Source organism: Salvelinus sp. IW2-2015, unplaced genomic scaffold (genome assembly GCF_002910315.2).
Source record: "Salvelinus sp. IW2-2015 unplaced genomic scaffold, ASM291031v2 Un_scaffold3925, whole genome shotgun sequence".
NCBI classification, from domain to species: domain Eukaryota; kingdom Metazoa; phylum Chordata; class Actinopteri; order Salmoniformes; family Salmonidae; genus Salvelinus; species Salvelinus sp. IW2-2015.
Genome location: NW_019945199.1, coordinates 3,091 through 24,485, shown reverse-complemented (window position 1 = coordinate 24,485; position 21,395 = coordinate 3,091). Strand labels below are relative to the sequence as shown.

At 44.6% G+C, this 21,395-nt stretch overlaps 2 protein-coding genes across 2 annotated transcripts in view; both read left to right on the top strand.

Moving 5' to 3' along the window:
* Positions 1 to 12,733, top strand: part of LOC112076686 (band 4.1-like protein 3) — a 13,658-nt gene extending 925 nt beyond the window's left edge. The window contains exons 3-6 of the mRNA XM_070441419.1: positions 1,492 to 1,578; positions 1,714 to 1,812; positions 5,183 to 5,295; positions 10,617 to 12,733. Of these exons, the coding sequence (XP_070297520.1) occupies positions 1,492 to 1,578; positions 1,714 to 1,812; positions 5,183 to 5,227 (231 nt within the window). The 3' untranslated portion in view covers positions 5,228 to 5,295; positions 10,617 to 12,733. The remainder of the gene's footprint in view (positions 1 to 1,491; positions 1,579 to 1,713; positions 1,813 to 5,182; positions 5,296 to 10,616) is intronic.
* Positions 12,734 to 17,010: 4,277 nt separating this feature from the next.
* LOC112076685 (zinc finger and BTB domain-containing protein 14) lies at positions 17,011 to 20,138 on the top strand. The gene has a single exon (XM_024143391.2). It carries the CDS (start codon positions 18,044 to 18,046, stop codon positions 19,193 to 19,195), a length of 1,152 nt encoding a protein of 383 aa, XP_023999159.1. The 5' UTR covers positions 17,011 to 18,043; the 3' UTR covers positions 19,196 to 20,138.
* Positions 20,139 to 21,395: the final 1,257 nt, after the last annotated feature.

Here is a 21,395-nt window from a genome sequence, read left to right as displayed (position 1 = left end):
ATGCAGTGCCAAGAACCAAATGGACTGTGGCAGGTACTACCAGACCAGCTGTCATTACCACGATGCAGTGCCAGAAACCAAATGGACTGTGGAGGTACTACGAGAACCAGCTGTCCAATTACACATAGCAGTGCCAGAACCGGAGAATGGACTGTGGAGGTACTAACCAAGAACAGCGCTGTCCATTACACATGCAGTGCCAGAATACCAGAAATGGACTTGTGGAGGTACTACCCAGAACCAGCTGTCGATTAGCACGATGCAGTGCCCAGAAACCAGAATGGACTGTGGAGGTAGCTACCGAGACCAGCTGTCATTACAATGGCAGTGCCAGAACCAGAATGGAACTGTGGAGGTGACTATCCAGAAACCAGCTGTCAGTTACACATGCAGTGCCGAACCAGAATGGACTGTTGGAAGGTACTACCCAGAACCAGCTGTCATTAGCACATGCAGTGCCGAGCAACCAGAATGGACTGTTGGAGGTACTACCAAGAACCAGCTGTCATTACACATGACAGTGCCAGAAACCAGAATGGACGTTGATACCCAGACACTGCTCATGCATGGAGACCAGAATGGACATGTCACACTTCACAGGGTCTAGAAGAAATAGAGCTGGTGGAAAGACGAGACGCTAACCTCACCACCTACACCTCCAGCCTGGCCCTCCAAGAGCTAACCTTTGCCCAGCCCTGGTGTCCTCTGCCTGGGACCTCTACATCAACAACCTACACCTCAGCCTGGCCCTCCAAGAGCTAACTTTAGCCAGCCCTGGTGTCCTCTGCCTGGGAGCTCTAACCTCACACTAACCTCACCACCTACACCTCCAGCCTGGCCCCTCCAAGAGCTAACCTTTAGCCAGCCCTGGTGTCCTCTGCCTGGGACTCTAACCTCACCACCTACACCTCCAGCCTGGCCCCTCCAAGAGCTAACCTTTAGTCAGCCCTGGTGTCCTCTGCCTGGGACTCTAACCTCACCACCTACACCTCCAGCCTGGCCCCTCCAAGAGCTAACCTTTAGCCAGCCCTGGACACTCACTCTCTCCCACTGATAATCAAGGAGATTGAACAGATCACGGGAACCTAATTTAACAGCACACTTGATGGAACTTTTGCGATTTCCATGGGGGCCGTTTCCATGGGGGCCGTTTCCATGGGGGCCGTTTCCATGGGGGCCGTTTCCATGGGGGCCGTTTCCATGGGGCCGTTTCCATGGGGGCCGTTTCCTTGGGGCTGTTTTTTTTTGCTTTAGCTCATGTTGTTCTCTGTTCAGGTTCTCCATTCCAGCATGTGTTTGTCCTTATTACACACACACACACACACACACACACACACACACACACACACACACACACACAGGTTCCTAAATGGCAGATGGAACTGTCATGTATTGATACTATTCAGAAGAGCCATTAATGTTGAGGGTTCTGCCGTCCTGTCTTCCTCTGTCCTTCTCATGTCTTCTCCCTCTGTTCCCGGTATCTCCCAGAAACCCGAGGCTGTGCCAGCAGAGGAGTCGACCACCAAGGAGGTACCTGTAGTCCACACGGAGACGAAAACCTACGAGTCTTCAGAGGTGCGTTCATTAGGGCAGCGACGTAAGAAGAAGAAGAAGAGAAAGGGAAAGCAACAGTGAGAGCTTCTTCCTGGTTCAGGTAGTCCCTCCCTTTCCTTTCCACTCATCTTGAGTTTGTCACGTGACTTCTGACAGGGTGACTACGATGGCGACGTGGAACCCGGGGTTCTGATGAGCGCACAGACCATCACCTCGGAAACTACCAGCACCACCACGACCACGCACATCACTAAGGTCAGGGGTCATTTCATCAGCTGACCCTTTTTGACCTCTGGGTCTCTAACCATAACCCATTATAAACCCATTACCACTGAGTCTCTAACCATAACCCATTATAAACCCATTACCACTGAGTCTCTAACCATAACCCATTATAAACCCATTATCACTGTCTCTAACCATAACCCATTATAAACCAATTATCACTGTCTCTAACCATAACCCATTATAAACCAATTACCACTGTCTCTAACCATAACCCATTATAAACCCATTACCACTGTCTCTAACCATAACCCATTAATAAAACCTAATTACACTTGTTCCTCTAACCGATAACCCATTAATAAACCCATTCCTACACTGTCTCTAACCCATAAACCCATTATAAACCATTACCACTGTCTCTAACCATAACCCATTATAAACCAATTAACCACTGTCTCTAACCATAACCCATTATAAACCCATTACCACTGTCTCTAACCATAACCCATTATAAACCATATCACTGTTCTAACCATAACCCATTATAAACCAATTACCACTGTTCTACAACATAACCCATTATAAACCAATTACCACCATGTCTCTAACCATAACCATTATAGACCAATTACCACTGTCTCTAACCATCAACCCATTATAAACCATTCCACACTGGTCTCTAACCATAACCCATTATTAACCCATTACCACTGGTCTTAACCATAACCGCATATATAACCAATTACACTGTCTCTAACCATACCCATTATACAACCAATTACCACTGTCTCTAACCATAACCCATTATAAACCAATTACCACTGTCTCTAACCATAACCCATTATAAACCATTACCACTGTCTCTAACCATAACCATTATAACCCCATTACCACTGTCTCTAACCATTAACCCATTATAAACCATTAACCATGAGGTCTCTAACCATAACCATTATTAAACCATTACCAACTGTCCTCTAACCAGTAACCATTATTAACCCATTACCACTGAGTCTCTAACCATACCCCATTAAAACAATTAACCACACCTGGTCTTCTAACCATAACCCATTATTAACCCATTACACTGTTCTAACCATAACCCATTATAAACCAATTACCACTGTTCTAACCATAACCATTATAAACCATTACCACTGTCTCTACCATAACCATTAATAACCCATTACCACTGTATCTAACCATAACCCATTATAACCCATTACCACTGAGTCTCTAACCATAACCCATTATTAACCCATTACCACTGTCTCTAACCATACCCCATTATTAACCCATACCACTGAGTCTCTAACCATAACCTTCATAAACGCAATTCACTGTCTTAACCATAACCCTTATTAACCCATTAACACTGTCTCTAACCATAACCATTATAAACATTCCACTGTCTCTAACCATAACCCATTATAAACCCATTACCACTGTCTCTAACCATAACCCATTATAAACCCATTACCCTGTCTATAACATAAACCATTAACCACTGTCTTCTAACATAACCCATTAGACCCATTACCAACGTCTTAACCATACAACATTAGTTAACCCATTTACCACTGTAGTTCTAATCCATAACCCATTATTAACCCATTACCACTGCTCTCGTAACCATAACCCCATTATTTAACCATTACAACTGCGTCTCTAATCCATAAACCCATATAAACACAATAACCACGTGTCTTGCTAACCATAACCCATATTAATTTAACCATGCCAGATAACATAGCTACATCTCGATCCTACTATATGCCTATCCCTTATAAACTGGCATTACCACGCCTCTAATACTATAACCCCATTTAAACCCACTATACTCCACGTTCTCTCATATCAAACTCGCATCAACGATTACGTCTCTATATATTAGAACATTGTAACACTGCAAAGTTATAGTTCCTATTTCATTAGATACCGCTTCCTCGACTTTACGTGTGTCCTTATCTTTTAATCGTTGCGCTCCATTAATCACGTGCTTTTCTGTCTGTAGTACCTGTCTATCATCTGGACGGTTATGTCCTTGTCTCTCTGCTTCTCCTGAACGTTTCTATTTCCTATTCTGCCTATCATAAACGTTCTGCTGTCAGACGGTGGAAAGGAGCGGATTACTGAGACCAGGATATGAGACAAGAGGATTGTCATTTACAGGAGACAGCTGGGTAGATCTCGACCATTGATCAGCGTCACCTGTCTTCTCTTTTCTTAATCACCTTATTTCTATTCTTTTACTTCAATTTATATTCTAGTTCATATCTACTTATGCTGATTTTTGAAACGTAATACAGAATTGCAGGATGACTCAAATGTATCATTGATCTGGAGAAGATAATAGTTAACACCCAATCCTCCTCTTCAGCTTATAACAATTTGTGACAATAATTGGAACTCGAATATCACGGATGTCATTTTTCACCTGTGTAATTGTTATACTCACTCCTTGAATTTGTCTGGGTTTGATGTTACTTAGGTGATAGTATAGACTACTACTTACCAGTAGGTTACATGTATATCAAAGCTAGTCCCTAACTAGACACACTCAACCTGCACCGCTGCCTCCGCTCCCTCCTTCCGTACCCGCTCCCTTACTCCTCCTCTCCTCCCGACCACCTCTCCACCTCCTCTCACGTCACCTCCAAACCCCATTCGCCTTTCCCCCTGTCGCATTCCTCCCTCCCCATGCGTCCCGTCCCCTGCCTTCTCGTGTCCTCCCCACCGTTTTCTCCACCACGCTTCCCCTTGTCCCCCTCTCTGTCTCGGGCTCTACCTTTAGGTATTGGTATGGTACTTCGCACCCCCAACTCCCCGTCCTCCCCCCGCCCCCTTCTGTCCATCCCATCCCTCGCCTTTCCCCACCTGCTCTCCCGTCATCCGTCCTCCTCCTCCCCCCAGTCCTTCAAACCTGCCGCCTCCCCCTCATCCTGTCCCCTAGTTGCCTCTCCTTCCCGTCCTTCTCCCCACCTTCTGTCCTCTTCACCGTCCTCAACTCCCCCCTTCCTCCTTCCCCTCTCCTGTGCTCCCTCTCCTGGTATTGGTATGGTATTGCACCCCACCTCCATCCCATCTCCTCCCTTCCCCTCTCTCATGTCCCCTCTCCTGGTATTGCACCCCCACCTCCCCCACTCTCCCATCCCTCCCTCCCGTCCCACCTTCCCCTCCCCACCTCCCGATCCCTCCTCCCCACCTCCCGTCCCTCCTCCCACCTCCCGTCCCTCCTCCCCACCCCGTCCCTCCTCCCACCTCCCGTCCTCCTCCCTCTCCCTCCCCCTTCCCTCCCTCCTCCCCACCTTCCCTCCCTCTTCCCGTCACTCCCTCCTCCCTTCCCCCTCCTCTCTCTGTCTCCTCTCCTGGTATTGGTATGGTATTGCACCCCCAGGCTCTGGCCCAGGCCATAAAGGAGGCAACAAGAGCAGCACCCTGACATGTAGTGACCAAAGTAGTGGTTCATAAAGAGACAGAGATCACACCTGAGGGAGAGGACTGACCCAGGTAAGGAGACCACCGTATGTGGTTTGGTTTGGTTGTGGGTCAGCTGGGCTGGGCTTGGAAGCTAGTCCACTCATCTTCCTCCATCTTCCTCGGCATGCTCCTGCTTCCCCCCCTCATCATCATCTGCACATCTCTTACTGGCGCGAGTCCTGCCCCCCCCCCCCCCCCTACTGGCGCTGAGCCCTGCCCCCCCTACTGGCACTGAGCCCTGCCCCCCTACTGGCGCTGAGCCCCCCCTCTACTGGCGGCTGAGGCCTGCTGGCGCTGAGCGCCTGCCCCCCCCCCCTCTACTGGCGCTGAGTTCTGCTCCCCCCTCTACTGACGCTGAGCGCCTGCCTCCCCCTCTACTGGCGCTGAGCTGCTCCCCCCCCCCCTACTGGCGCTGAGGCCTGCTCCCCCCCTACTGCGCGCTGAGGCCTGCTCCCCCCCCTACTGGCGCTGAGGCCTGCTCCCCCCCCTACTGGCGCTGGGCCTGCCTCCCCCCCCTACTGGCGCTGAGGCCTGCTCCCCCCCCCCTACTGGCGCTGAGGCCTGCTGCCCCTCCCTCTGCGCGCTAGCTGCTCCCTCCCCCATACGGCGCTGAGGCCTGCTCCCCTCCCCCTACTGGCGCTGAGGCCTGCTCCCCCCCTACTGGCGCTGAGGCCTGCTCCCTCCCCCCCCCCCCTTGACTGGCCTTGAGGCCTGCTCTCCCCCCCACCGCCCCCCCCTACTGGCGCTGAGGCCTGCTACCCCCCCCTACTGGGCGCTGAGGCCTGCTACCCCCCCCCTACTGGCGCTGAGGCCTGCTACCCCCCCCCCTACTGGCACTGAGGTCTTGCTCCCCCCCTACTGGCACGCTCCCCCCTCCCTACTGGACTTGAAGTCTGCTTCTGAAACACTAACAGGCTACTAACAGAAACAGATGTCCTGTGTGCATACATTAGCTGAGCGATTCCAATGCATTTGCCTGTCTGCAAGTGGCAAACCCGTCCTGGAAGGACTGTAGATGCATAGAGTTAATGTCTAGATGTAGGATGTAGGACACATCCTCACAAACCTCCGCTGTAGTTCTAGCTGTAGTTCTAGCTGTAGTTCTAGGTCTGTGGTTGTAGCTGTAGTTCTGGCTGTAGTTCTAGAGCTGTAGTTCTAGCGCTGTAGTTCTAGCTGTAGTTCTAGCTGTAGTTCTAGGTCTGTGGTTCTAGCTGTAGTTCTAGAGCTGTAGTTCTAGCGCTGTGGTTCTAGCGCTGTGGTTCTAGCTGTAGTTCTAGTTGTAGTTCTAGCTGTAGTTCTAGCTGTAGTTCTAGTTGTAGTTCTAGCTGTAGTTCTAGCTTTAGTTCTGCAAATTTATCAGTCCGATAGATACATTTAATTAACCTACTAATTAATATCAATCTGAATCAGATCTCTAAAGTCATCCAAACTAAATCATGTGATTGACCAACCTCTTCAAAGCTTCTAAAATGAGGAAGTGTTGTCGTCATAGAGAGACTAAAACTCAGGGATGTAGCCTAGATTTCACTACTTCCTGTCATGCGTTTGTAGACAGAGGCCGGTCCAATCTGTTCTATCTAGGTCAGAGGAGTGGGTTGTGCTGCTCTGGGCGTGCCCCTCTGGTTGCCACGTCAACATAACTGCAAAACACACGCGAAAGGTTGGGTTCAAGAGGGGTTCAACACGTTGAACGCTGCAGATAGAAATGTASTGAATAGAGCCGGCATGATCCCTCACTCTACATGTCAGAGATGCGTGCATGTTCCGTGTAATATGTTTATATCTGAGCGTTCCACAGTGTGCAAACTGTTTGTTGTGTTTCAGTATTCTGGCATGTCTATTCTAGCTTCTACTGTCAGGTTTTTCTTTTTTTGTTCTTTGGTGGATTCTGATTGGTTGGTTGCTTGTGTGATGAAATAGAAGCTTTCTGGCCCTTCCCACTCCTTCATGTGACTCTGTCTCTCCTTCTGGTTTCAGGATTTAACCACATCTTTCTTTTTATTTAAACATCTTTGTCATTTTAAAACATTTGTGACTGTCTCTCCTTCTGGTTTCAGGATTTAACCACATCTTTTCTTTTTATTTAAACATCTTTGTCATTATAAAACATTTTCAGTGGACATACTGTCCATGTTGTTCACCACTTTAACCCTTTATACGCGTGGGAATTGGCCTTTACGGATAGGGCCAAATTGAAACGTTTCTAACAGAAGAACTATAAAAGCAAATGTATAACAATGGTAGCAAATGAACGAGAACAGTTTGGAGATAATGGGGAAATGATTAGACCAAAAGGTGAGGACACAACAGTTCACCYRACCAGACTGAATCCAAACATTACACTGTTGATGTGAATGTTACATTTAATGTACTTTTCACAGCATTTATTAATAGCGACATCTGAATATACTGTGATACATTCAGTAACATAAGAATATTCCTGGACAATGTGGTGTAGGTGACACATGAAACAACAAAAAAATGACTACAAGGGTTTGAGTGAGAGGACTAATTGGTGTCTCCAAGTGGACACACGACTCTCCAAAGTGTTCACAGTTTCTAAGTAATTTCAATGTAGTTTTATGACTCAAAGAAGAGTCTTCAACTATAAGGTGCTTTTTTTTTTACCTCTCCTAGCTGAGTCGTTGAGGAAGCAAGCACACTTAGTTGTTTTGTTTGGAACAGAACCCTGCATCCTCGTCATCACACAATTACAGTGCCTTCCAAATGTATTCATCCCCCTTGGCGTTTTTTCCTATTTTGTTGCATTACAACCTGTAATTTAAATGGATTTTTATTTGGATTTAATGTACAGGACATACACAAAATAGTCCAAATTGGTGAAGTGAAATGGGGGGGGGATTAAATAAAATAAAAAATGAAAAGTGGTGCATGTATATGTATTCACCCCCTTTCCCCCTAAATAAAATCTGGTGCATTTACCTTCAGAAGTCACATAATTAGTTAGACTGCACACAGATGGACTTGATTTAAGTGTCACATGATCTGTCACATGATCTCAGTATATATATACGCCTGTTCTGAAAGGCCCCAGAGTCTGCAACACCACTCAGCAAGCGGCACCATGAAGACCAAGGAGCTCTCCAAACAGGTCAGGGACAAAGTTGTGGAGAAGTACAGATCAGGGTTTTGTTATAAAAAAAAATATCAGAAACTTTGCAACATCCCACGGAGCACCATTAAATCAATTATTAAAAAATTTAAAGAATATGGCACCACAACAAACCTGCCAAGAGAGGGCTGCCCACCAAAACTCACGGACCAGGCAAGGAGGGCATTAATCAGAGAGGCAACAATGAGACCAAAGATAACCCTGAAGGAGCTACAATAATCCACCTCGGAGATTGGGGTATCTGTCCATAGGACCACTATTAAGCCATACGCTCCACAGAGCTGGGCTTTACAGAAGAGTGTCCAGAAAAAAAGCCATTGCTTAAAGAAAATATTAAGCAAACACGTTTGGTGTTYGCCAAAAGGCATGTGGGAGACTCCCCAAACATATGGAAGAAGGTTCTCTGGTCAGATGAGACTAAAATTAAGCTTTTTGGCCATCGAGGAAAACGCTATGTATGGCACAAATTCAACACCTATCATCACCCAGAGAACACCATCCCCACAGTGAAGCATGGTGGTGGCAGCATCATGCTGTGGCAATGTTTTTAAACGGCAGGGACTGGGAAACTGGTCAGAATTGAAGGAAGGATAGATGGCGCTAAATATAGGGAAATTCTTGAAGGAAACCTGTTTCAGTCTTCCAGAGATTTGAGACTGGGACGGAGGTTCACCTTCCAGCAGGACAATGACCCGAAGCATACTGCTAAAGCAACACTCGAGTGGTTTAAGGGTAAACATTTAAATGTCTTGGAATGGCCTAGTCAAAGCCCAGACCTCAATCCAATTGAGAATCTGTGRTATGACTTAAAGATTGCTGTAAACCAGTGGAACCCATCCAACTTGAATGGGCTGGAGCAGTTTTGCCTTGAAGAATGGGCAAAAATCCCAGTGGCTAAATATGCCAAGCTTATAGAGACATACCCCAAGACACTTGCAGCTGTAATTGCTGCAAAAGGTGGCTCTACAAAGTATTGACTTTGGGAGGTGAATAGTCAGTTTTTTTGTCTTGTTTCTTGATTGTGTAAATCAAATGATACAAACCCCCCCAAAAACTCTATTTTACTTCCTGGTTGTAAGGGAACAAAATAGGAAAAATGCCAAGGGGGTGAATACTTTCGCAAGCCACTGTACTGTTGTTTACGCCATCCAGAATTGTCTTCACAATAGACAAACGGGCTCATTCTGTTCTAAACAACCAATGGTATGACGCCATGTCACCTAGGAACTATACGTCAACCATAGTGATCATAAACACGATCATGACATGAGTTTTAGGATATGAAAATATGGACTCACRGGTGTTTCGCTTGCTTTGTATGACRTCGAAACGTTATTTATTATAATCCTAAACGTCTCCTCTTTCAAATGACATCGAGTCCTCTTCATTTACAGCATTTCCCTCATTCAGACGACGACAAATCAAGTTGTGGAGAAGTACAGATCAGGGTTTTGTTATAAAAAAAAAAAAATATCAGAAACTTTTTTTTGTTTTGTTGTGTGTTGCGCGAGGTGCTCCACTTCAGAACGGTTGTCAGTCAAAACACACACAGAGCTGTGAAGCGGAGAGCCTGAACTCTGACCTCACGTATGGCATATTACTGTACGGCCACCGCGTTCCGATGTAGGTGTTTATCAGTGCCCAAATCCGCCACTTTCAACCCATATATTTATGGCTACGACTCTAAAGGTTTAAGATTTGATGATGACCTTTAACCTACATTACTTTAAGTCCTCTAGGTTTTTCCAGACGTTATTTATTCTGAGTTAAACTATAACCCACATGCTACAGCACTGCAGGTGTGTGTGTGTGTGTGCAGCTATGTGCTCCTGTGTGTGTGTGTCTGCTACAGCTGTGCGTGTCTGCCGTGCATGACCAATGATGAGACTGTCATAACTCCATGGCCTTGTCTCAGCTCTGTGAGGTCTCCTTGGCGTGCTACTCTCCTTGTTGTTACTCTCTGTTAGTGTGACGATTCTCAGACAAATATTTCATTTAGTCCTGGATCCACAAAAGGGCTTTCAGAGATACAGAGAATGTTTTTAGTCCAGGATTAAGGTTTATTCTATGTCCAGGAAACTGGACCTAAAATGATCTGTGTATGCCTTGCAATTCCAATATCCTGCTCTGTGTTATGTTTACATGACTGACGACATCTGCTTCCATAGCTGTTTCCTTATGCTGTTCCAAATGAGTTGAATTTCACATTCTCTTTTAGGAGTAAAGCCCAGGACAGAGTTTAAATCCCCTGGTGGAAGGACTCCCCTCAAACCTCCAGCATCCAACTCCCAACGTCATGATAGACTTCATCACATTACTGTGCTGCCTGCTGGGCCTGTTAAAACTACGGTGGAGACAGCCAGCCTATTGTTCTACAGACAGTCTGCTCTATAGAAATACAATCTATAGAGCGGGCTTCCCCGTTCAAGTCAATGATGGCATAATAGATTCTAATTCTATGCTCGGCGTTCTCTATGGTCCCGATCCTAATCTGAGTTCCATGTGCTTAATTTGGTTTCACTGCCTAAATCGTGATGTCAATGGGAGATTAAAAGTCAAAATGAGGTAGTTAAGATTTATGCCTATCGTCAGTCCCATCCGTCGTTATAAAAAAAAAAAATGTATATTTGCATGAGCAGAATGACGCAATTATTATAAAATAATAATAATTATCAAGATTTACTGTGAGATAATAAACAAACAGGTTATTTTATCACTTGAACTCTCGCTGAGCTCTACAACATGCAAAACGGTTGATTCCATTCACCGCCTTGCTATCTATTTAAGATTATATTATAAACAGTCTTTTTTTATTTTATTGTTTTGGGGTCAGTGTTGTTTTATTTTATTTATGAAATGAAAATCCGTCACTCCGAGAAGAAAAAAAAGTTCAACTGCTGTAGGCTTTATGTGACATATTAGAGCACACAACAATATTATTCTAATGACTTAGTAGATGGTAGACCTCAATGCCGCCTCACTCCACTCCCATCGTCTCGGATAGAAATACATTTAAATCAACTTTTACGACAAAGCCCTGTACATTTATACGTGTTGTCCTGGGCAACAGCAACTGCAAATAAAAGGCAGATTATATCGTCTATATTCAGCAACAAATTATTTTTATTCATGTTGTTTTTGTATTTTGTCTGAACATTTTGTCAGTATTCTTTATTCAAACATTGCAGCATATTTCAAATAGCCTGTGTGCCAGATCGGGTTTGTGCTCTGTGTCCCAGATCGGGTTTGTCCTCGTGCCAACTCTTTATCACCCATTGAGCGCCATGGAGATGGCATGATGGCACAATCCGACTGGCACCCAGGCTATGTTTGAGACAATGACAGTCTGTTTTAAAAACACTGTCTCGATGGAGATTTACAGAGTTGTACCCAGGCTATGTTTGAGACAATGACAGTCTGTTTTAAAAACACTGTCTCGATGGAGGGTTTCACGGACTTGTATTGTTGTGATCTATCTGCAGAACGGACACAAATGGTATACATTCTCCTCTGTATTAATTAATGGCTGGACTACAGTTCCCACAATGCTGTGTGTGACTGACTGAAAGGCCCAGGACTCAAACTAACAGGACTGCTCTGTCCAGAGGAAACATATTTTGGTCTGAAATAGCACCCTATCCCCTATATATAGTGCACTACTTTAGACCAGAGCCATATGGGATGCACTATAAAGGGGATAGGGTTCTATTTGTGACTCATCCAAAGACAAGTATTTGATCTGTCAAGTCAATCAGGTGAATGTCTCAGCAGCTGTAATAGTATCTTACCAGTATCATTGGTGTAAAGTTGCTCCTAGACACTGATCTTGGATCAGTTTTGCATTTTCCCTACTATGGCTCAGGTTGAGATTAGGGGAGGAGATCGAATTTTGAATTGAAACTTTATTGTACTAAGCAAGTCAATTTAAGAAAAAGAAAAATATTATTTACAATGACGGCCTACCCCCCTAGCCAAACCTTCCTCTCAAACCCGGATGACGCTGGGACTCCCGATTTACAGCCGGTTGTGATACAGACCCGGGATCGAACCCGGGTCTGTAGTGACGCCTCCCAACACTGCGATGCAGTGCCTTAGACCGCTGCGCCACTCGGTCCCCAAAAGCTGATCTAAGCTGATCCTAGATCTGTACCTAAGATAAACTTCACCCCAGAGCCAGTATCATCAATATATATATATATATATATATATAGCTACAACCAATCATGATGTTCCAGCAGCAACAGAACGTGAAATAATACAAAGTAGCAAATGCATATCATTGTGATTTTTTTCCTTCTCTTTTTTTGAATAAAATATTGATTATATTGTTCTGAAGCTTGTGTCTGTCTTCAGTGGATGTAATGAACTACACACCTCTTGTAAAATATGTTGATCATATGCTTCTGGGAGAAAAACAAAATATAATTTCAGTACATTCATTTACTATCCAATATCGTAGGTTAATAACATATAATGCAGAAATGGTACTCAGACACTGAGCATTGTCCAATGTTTGCCACGTGCTGGATTGATTAAATGCTTATTCAGAAAAATGTTTTATCAAATTGTATTTGTCACATGCTTCATAAATAACAGGTGTAGACTAACAGTGAAATGCTTCATAAACAACAGGTGTAGACTAACAGTGAAATGCTTACCTTCCCAAAAATAGAAATATATATATATACAACAACAAAAATGTGGGGGGGAAATCCAGGGCTCTGAAGACTTCCTGAAACCAATGTACATGGGGTACCCATGTGCAGGGGTGTGAGGTAACGAGGGTGTGAGGTAACGAGGGTGTGAGGTAACGAGGGTGTGAGGTAACGAGGGTGTGAGGTAACGAGGGTGTGAGTTAACGAGGGTGTGAGGTGACTAGGAAATGGGATGTTTGATAAACAGTTGCAGCAGCGTATGTGATGAGTCAAAGGAATTGGTGCAAAAAGGGTCAATGAGGAGAGTACAGCTACAGGGCCTTCAGAAAGTATTCACACCCCTTTACTTTTTCCACATTTTGTTGTGTTACAGCCTGAATTCAAAATACATAAATAAATGATATTTTGTGTCACTGGTCTACACACAATACCCCATAATATCTAAGTGGAATTTTGTTTGTAGACATTTTTTTAAATTATGAATAAAAAATATAAAGCTCAAATGTCCTGAGTGGATAAGTATTCAACTCAGTTGCTGAAGAGGAAGGAAACTACTCAGGGATTTCACCATGAGACCAATGGTGATTTTAAAAACAGTTACAGAGTTTAATGGCTGTGATATGAGAACTGAGGATGGATCAACAACATTGTAGTTACTCCACAATACTAACCAAAATGATACAGTGGAAAGAAGGAAGCCTGTACAGAATAAAACGTATTCCTAAACATGCATCCTGTTTGCAACAAGGCACTTAAGTAATTCTGGGGGGAAAATGTGGCAATGAAATGTCAATACTGAGTACCACTCTTCAATTWTTTTTATAAGCGTTGTGGTGGCTGCATCGTGTTATGGGTATGCGTGTCATCAGAAAAGACTAGGGAGTTTGTTAAATGTTTATTTAAAAAAAAATAGGAATACAACTATACTGAAAACTATAAACGCAACAATTTCAAAGATTTTGCTGAGGTTACAGTTCATATAAGGAAATCAGTCAATGTCAATAAATGCATTAGGTCCTAATCTATGGATTTAACATGACTGGACAGGAGTGCAGCCGTAGGTGGGTCCCCCTCTCACTGGGGAGCCAGGCCCAACCAATCAGAATGAGTTTTTCCCCACAAAAGGGCTTTATTACAGACAAAAATACTCCTCAGCAACCTCTGATGTTCCTGCTGGTGAAGAAGCCAGACATTTTTTTACTTTACATTTGCACAAAAGAAATGTCTAAAAACATGTTTTCACTTTGTCTTTATGGGGAATTGTGTGTAGATGGGTGAGAATTTTTATTTTATTTTATCCATTTTGAATTCCGGCTGTAACACAACATGTGGAATAAGTTAATGTTTGATTTACTATTTAACTATTTAGTCTTCTTTTTTTAATTTATGGCTTGGGGAAGGGGGTACCTAGGGGAGTACCTAGTCAGTTGCACAACTGAATGCGTTCAACCGAAATCTGTCTTCCCCATTTAACCCCTCTGAGTCAGAGAGGTGCGGGGGGGGACTACCTAAATCAAATCAAATCAAATTTTATTAGTCACATACACATGGTTAGCAGATGTTAATGCGAGTGTAGCGAAATGCTTGTGCTTCTAGTTCCGACAATGCAGTAATAACCAACAAGTAATCTAACCTAACAATTCCACAACTACTACCTTATACACACACAAGTGTAAAGGGATAAAGAATATGTACATAAAGATATATGAATGAGTGATAGTACAGAACGGCATAGGCAAGATGCAGTAGATGGTATAGAGTACAGTATATAATTGAGATATGTATGAGAGTATGTAAACCATAAGTGGCATAGTTTAAAGTGGCACATGTATTACATAAAGATGGAAGATGCAGTAGTGATATAGTGTACAGTATTTTTTTTTTTTTACCGTTATTTTACAGGTAAGTTGACTGAAGACACGTTCTCATTTGCAGCAACGACTGGGGAATAGTTAAGGGGAGAGGAGGGGGGATGAATGAGCAATTATAAATGGGGATTATTAGGTGACCGTGATGGTTGAGGGCACAGATTGGGAATTTAGCCAGGACCCGGGGTTAAACACCTACTCTTAGATAAGTGCTATGGATCTTTAATGATCAGAGAGTCAGGACCCGTTTAAGCGTCCACTAGACGGCCTAACACCGAGCAGTGTCCCAATCAACTGCCTGGGGCATTGGGATCTTTGTTTAGACCAGAGGAAAGAGTGCTCCTACTGGCCTCCAAACACTACTTCAGCAGCACCTGGTCTCCATCAGGGGACTGCAGGACCACCTGACTTAGTTCAGAAGCAAGCCAGAGTGGTATGCAGGTGGTATGCTGCTGGTATAATACATATGAAATGGGTAATGTAGGGTATGTAAACAATTATATTAAAGTCTTGTTATAAAGGCGTTAGTGGTAATTTTTACATAATTTCCATCCAATTACCCATTTTTTAAAGGTGGCTGGGTTTGAGTCGTAATGTTGGCAGCGGCTAAATGTTATGGTGGCTGTTTTAAACAGTCTGAGGCCTTGAGATAGAAGCGTTTTTTCAGTCTCTCGGTCTGCTTTGATGCCCTGTTGATCGCCTTATGGATGATAGGGGTGACAGGCAGTGGCTGGGTGTTGTTTGTCGCTTGATGACTTTATGGCCTTCTGTGACATCGGTGGTGTGGTGTCCCTGGAGGGCAGGTGTTGGATCGACCTTTAACGTGTCACGGTCATTTTGGGCCCGGGTAGTATTGTTGTTGGGGGTTAAACTGCCTTGCTGGAAGGGCAGAACGCGATTTTTCTACAACTTGGCCGGCTCAGGATTAGGTTAACTTGGCCCAACCTCCTTAACACTTTTTTAAAATTTTTTAATTTCAACTTTATTTAACAGGCTAGGGCTTAGTTGAGAAAAAGTTTCTCATTTACATACAGGGCAGTACCTGGCAGTAAAGCAAAGGCAGTGCGACTCAAAACAACACAGAGTTAACACTGGAATAACAGACGTAAGTCAATAACACATAGAAAAGTTTATATAGATTGTGTGAATGAAGTAAGGAGGTAAGGCATAATGGCCATAGTAGGCGCAGTAATTTACACATTAGAATTAAACTGAGGAGTGTAGATGACAGATGATGATGTGCAAGTAGAGATACTGGTGGTGCAAAAGAGCAAAAAAGTCAATAAAAAAATGGGGATGAGGTAGGTGATTGGGGTGGGCTATTATAAAGATGGGGTATGTACAGCTGAGGTGGTAAGCTGCTCAGATACTGATGCTTAACTCAGGCCCTGGCAGTGCCATCATAGGTATTTTGGGAGTTATAGGGAGCCAAGACAATAGTATCCTAACATAAGAAGATACTTGAAAGTTTACAGTTTTTTATCTTTTCTGGCGGGGGTTATTGGCCTTTCTGGCAGTGGGTTATTGGCCTTTCTGGGGTGGGTTATTGGCTTTCTGGCGTGTGGGTTATTGGCCTTTCTGGGGGTGAGTTATTGGCCTTTCTGGTGGTGGGTTATTGTCTTTCTGGTGGTGGGTTATTGGTCCTTGTCTGGGGGTGGGTTATTGGCTTTCTGGGGGTGGGTTTATGGCCTTTCTGGGGGTGGGTTATTGCGCATTATCTTGGGGGTGGGTTATTGGCATTTCTGGGGTGGGTTATTGCCTTTCTGGGGTGGGTTAATTGGTCTTTCTGGGGTGGGTTATTGGCCTTTCTGGGGTGGGTTATTTCTGGGTTATGCTTCTGGGGGTGGGTTATTGGTCTTTCTGACGGTGGGTTATTGACCTTTCTGGCGGTGGGTTATTGGGTGACTTACATAATGATCTAAATTAGGTCATATTAGGGTAATATGCTATATTACAGTAGACTATAGGCTGCCTGTCCTGCTGTAATTCATCTCCAGTCCTATAGATGGCAGCAACACTAGCATCACCCACTCTGAGCGCTGACGACCACAACAAGAGGAGGAAAGACAAGGCAAGGCTCCTGTCGTTGGGTTTTTGTCTAGACGGGATACAGTTTATGTCAGAAATTTTCGTAACAGGTTAGGAGAATTTACCCAGCAGTTTAGGAGAATTAACGTACCGGGTTAGGAGAATTAGGTTAATGTTAGGAAAAGTGTTAGGGTTACGGTTAGCTAAAATTGAATATTTTTTTTACTTTTGACGTCAATTTGACATAAACTGTATCCYATCTAGCAGTGACCCCTGCGTCGCCGACTGCAGCCTTGCGTGACAACACCAGAAAGGATTCGTGTTTCGCCTATAGCTTTTTTTCTCTCGACAATTTGTTATTCACGAAGGGGAAAATCGTATATTTACACGTTTAATCGACACGTCGACCAATGTGAAATGTTCTATTTTGTGTTCTAAAGTGGATAAAAGTTACGGAAAACCTTCAAATGGAGGCTTGCTGAGCAAAATGGCTGGGCGCACTGAAATGTGAAACATTGTAAGGTTAGCAGTATCAGCAGAATCAACTGGCACAGCAAGGGCGTTTGTAATCCCTTAGTCGCAGAAATACCATTTTTCACCTCTGGATGTGAAACATCACTTTAAGCCATTTGTTAGTGGCATAATTTCTTATTGTCGATATCTGCATTTATCGACAACTTCGTCGTGTATTTTTCCATGGGATTTCTGCTTGACTGACTTGGCAGTGTGACCGCATTCTGTTATTGTCTCGAAGCTCAGCTGTGGATTGTCACCGTTCACTTCAACTGGCGATTAAAATTACAAGGAGCGACAGCCGGACCGAGTCAGGAGTTCGCTTTTTGGTGTGACAATATATATTTTTTTGTTTTCGACAGAGACCGATGAGATTGTCTGCGGTGTTTTAACTAAGCGACATTAATTAGCAGCACTCTGCTATTGTTGACACAGCAGCTGGGGGCTTTAACTCTCGAAACGACACACCTGCCCAGTTTATTGTAAAAACCCAATCAGACACCTTTTTAATTGACCCTTTGAACACTTTTGACTTTTTTTTCAACAGATAAATATCCCCCCCCCAAAATAAACCTGCAGTCATGGGTGAATTCCTGAAATACATCGACTACGACCACAAGACCAGCTTCTTGAAGATGTTGAACCAACAGAGGATGGAAGGGGACCATTGTGACGTTGTGGTTGTGGTGGAAAACGTTGAGTTCAGAGCTCACCGCTGTGTCCTGGCCGCCTGCAGCATCTACTTCAAGAAGCTGTTTAAAAAACAGAACGATGTGGACAACTCCATCGTGGAGCTCGACTTCATCCGTTCCGACATCTTCGAGGAGGTCCTCAATTACATGTACACCGCCAGGCTCGCCGTCCGCAAAAAGGACATCAACCTCATGATGTCCTCCGGACAGGTCCTGGGGATCGCCTTCCTCGACAACCTGTGTTCACAGAAGCGTGAGCCCAATATGAAGCYGAGTCGTGAGAACCAGGCGCCAGGGGACGGTATGAGRGCCCAGGACGCGATCCTCAAAGAGCTGGCCATGGAGGAGGTGAGGAAGAACAGCTTCTACGATGGAGGGATGGAGGCMATGGGYTCYGGAGGSCCTCACGGGGTCCCTCCTCACTTCGGCGGGAACATGTCTAAAGACCCCCACGGCGCCCACGGCTGGACCTCCTCYTCYTCCTCSTCCAGCGATATGAAGCTTGACTACCTGCTGTACGGCCACCGCTCTGACGGCATCCACCCGGGAATGAAACCGGGCGGAGACGGCCCCAAGAAAGACAAGTCCCACCTGGCCCACCGTCCGTTCGCTTGCGAGGTGTGCCCCAAAACCTTTACCACCCAGGCCCACCTCAAAGAGCACCTGAAGATCCACACGGGCTTTAARCCGCACCGCTGCCTGGTCTGTGGCAAGGCGTTCATACGAGGCCCCGACTTAAAGCGTCACGAGAGGGTCCACAGCAACGAGAGACCCTTCGGATGCCAGATGTGTGAAAAGGCCTTCAAGCACAAGTCCCACCTGCGAGACCACGAGCGGCAGCACCGAGGGGAGAGGCCCTTCAACTGCGGCTCCTGTGAAAAGGCGTTCATCAAAGCGTCCGACCTGAAGCGCCACTGGAACACGATGCACAGCCAGCGCAGAACGCTGTCCCCGGCCGCCGCCGCCCCGGGCAGCATCCAGGGAGACGCCGACACGCAGAGCCAGAGGGACTGGAAGCTAGAGGCTGGGCCACACTCGTAAGGACGGACTGTTACACACACACACGCACACCATGCATACATAGTGACATACACACTCATGCATTGCACACTGTCACACACACACACACACATGAATTCACGGCCTGTGATATGTATTGATGTGTAATATCCCATGGCCGATGAGAAGAGGGAGGGATCGTAACATGTCCGTTACTGTAATGACACAATGGACGCTAATCTGATCCTGTTGAATCGTTGAACTACGTTACGTTTTTCATTTATCCCCGACTTCATGTAAAAAATAATAATCATGTTAAACTTTACTTCTCTATCTGCTACTATGAACGAGTATATTTTTCACAGGGGAAAACATTGTTGCTATTTAGACAGACAGGGGGGGGGATTCTATAATAATTATAACTTTATTCCACTTTTACTTTATGTTACGTTTGTAAGTGTTTTTTGTTGTTTAACCTTACTGGATTTTAAGAGAGAAGAAGACGATTCTCTGCATAAAATGTGTTGTTCTCCATATATTCTCCTGTTGATTGTTTTTTTAAATGGATGTCTAGTTGTGTTGATTGATATTTACACTGTAAAAGGTAACCGGAGTCACCATTCTTCATTTGATACAGGTTATACCAAAGTCTTGGGGGCTGTTTTGTTAGATAGCAAGGCTCCCAAGTCAATTTTGGAAGTAAAAATCCAACCTTTTTGTTTTTTGATTTTGACAAGCAGTCTGAACAGGCTGTTTCATCGTCTGTTCACACCTAGCAGCATGAGTCCGACTAGATTTACTGTTATACAGTATCACTAGCCCATCATCGAGCTGCCGTCGGAGAGAGAGAGACACCACGTCTGTATATACTGTAGCGTGACTAGTTGCACAATTTAAAACATTTAGAAACACAAAATGACCGTATTATGCACATTTAGCGTTGTTCTCTTACACTTTGAAAATAAACCCAGATTTGATGAGTTGATTTCTCTGATTGTCAACATCTGATTTCTTTGTTTTATGAATTCAGTACCTGTACTTAGTATAAATGCCTATAGCAGTCCGGGGGCACATTCTCTGGTCAATGTAAAGTTACAGTAAGTTATGATATTATCAGGTCAGGGAGAAGGTGTGTCCTAACCATTTTCACTATGTAGTGCACTACTTTAAACCAGGGGTCCATAGAGCTCTAGTCAAAAGTAGTGCACTACTTTAGACGAGGGGTCCATAGAGCTCTAGTCAAAAGTAGTGCACTACTTTAGACGAGGGGTCCATAGAGCTCTAGTCAAAAGTAGTGCACTACTTTAAACCAGGGATCCATAGAGCTCTAGTCAAAAGTAGTGCACTACTTTAAACCAGGGATCCATAGAGCTCTAGGCAAAAGTAGTGCACTACTTTAAACCAGGGGTCCATAGAGCTCTAGTCAAAAGTAGTGCACTATACAGAAAATAGGGTGCCATTTGGGAATCAGACAGGCTACAGTGTTTATTTACCCTAAACCCAGAACAGTGTGTCCAGCGTGTGATGGGAGAGGGTATCGTGACATCCAGAGGCCTATTTTCAATTCTCCTCTTCTCACGGAAGCAACGCAGTCATGCTAGCACGCCCCCTCAACGATATAAACTCTCTGGATTGGATGATATTTCCTCACCAATCCAATGCTTTTAAATCCTGTGTGGGAGGAGTCGATGAGTGTACATCGGGGGAAGGGGGCGGAGTTGTGCCCTGGCAAGACCACTCACAACATGAACAGAGTTATATCATATCCTATGAACATTTTACACCTACAAAGCAAATATATATATTTTATTTTAATAAAATGTATTACTATTCATTTCACTGGACCACAGTTCAGAAACTGACATTTGAATCCTATTAGAATATTTTAGAAAATGCTMAAATAGAGATCAGATCAGCCAATCAGTGGTGTGAAAGCGTCCGGGTTGGAAACCTGGTCCGCTAATCTAATCTCACCATCCAGGAAACACGGAAGGATGAATACGCTTCAACGCCTAACCCCAAATCAATCCCTCACGCTCCTTTTTTCCCCCCGGTATAAATATGGGATATCCGTAAACAACCGAGCGCAGATTCCACCTATCAGATGACAAGATAGAGGTACTACCTTGTTGTTCCTACACATCCTATTGAATCAGATCCAAGTGTCGAGAGTTAGGAGTTGATAACGTCAAGACGGGAAGGCGCGTTGCATGTTGAAACAAGTTCCCCTACCAGGCCTTCA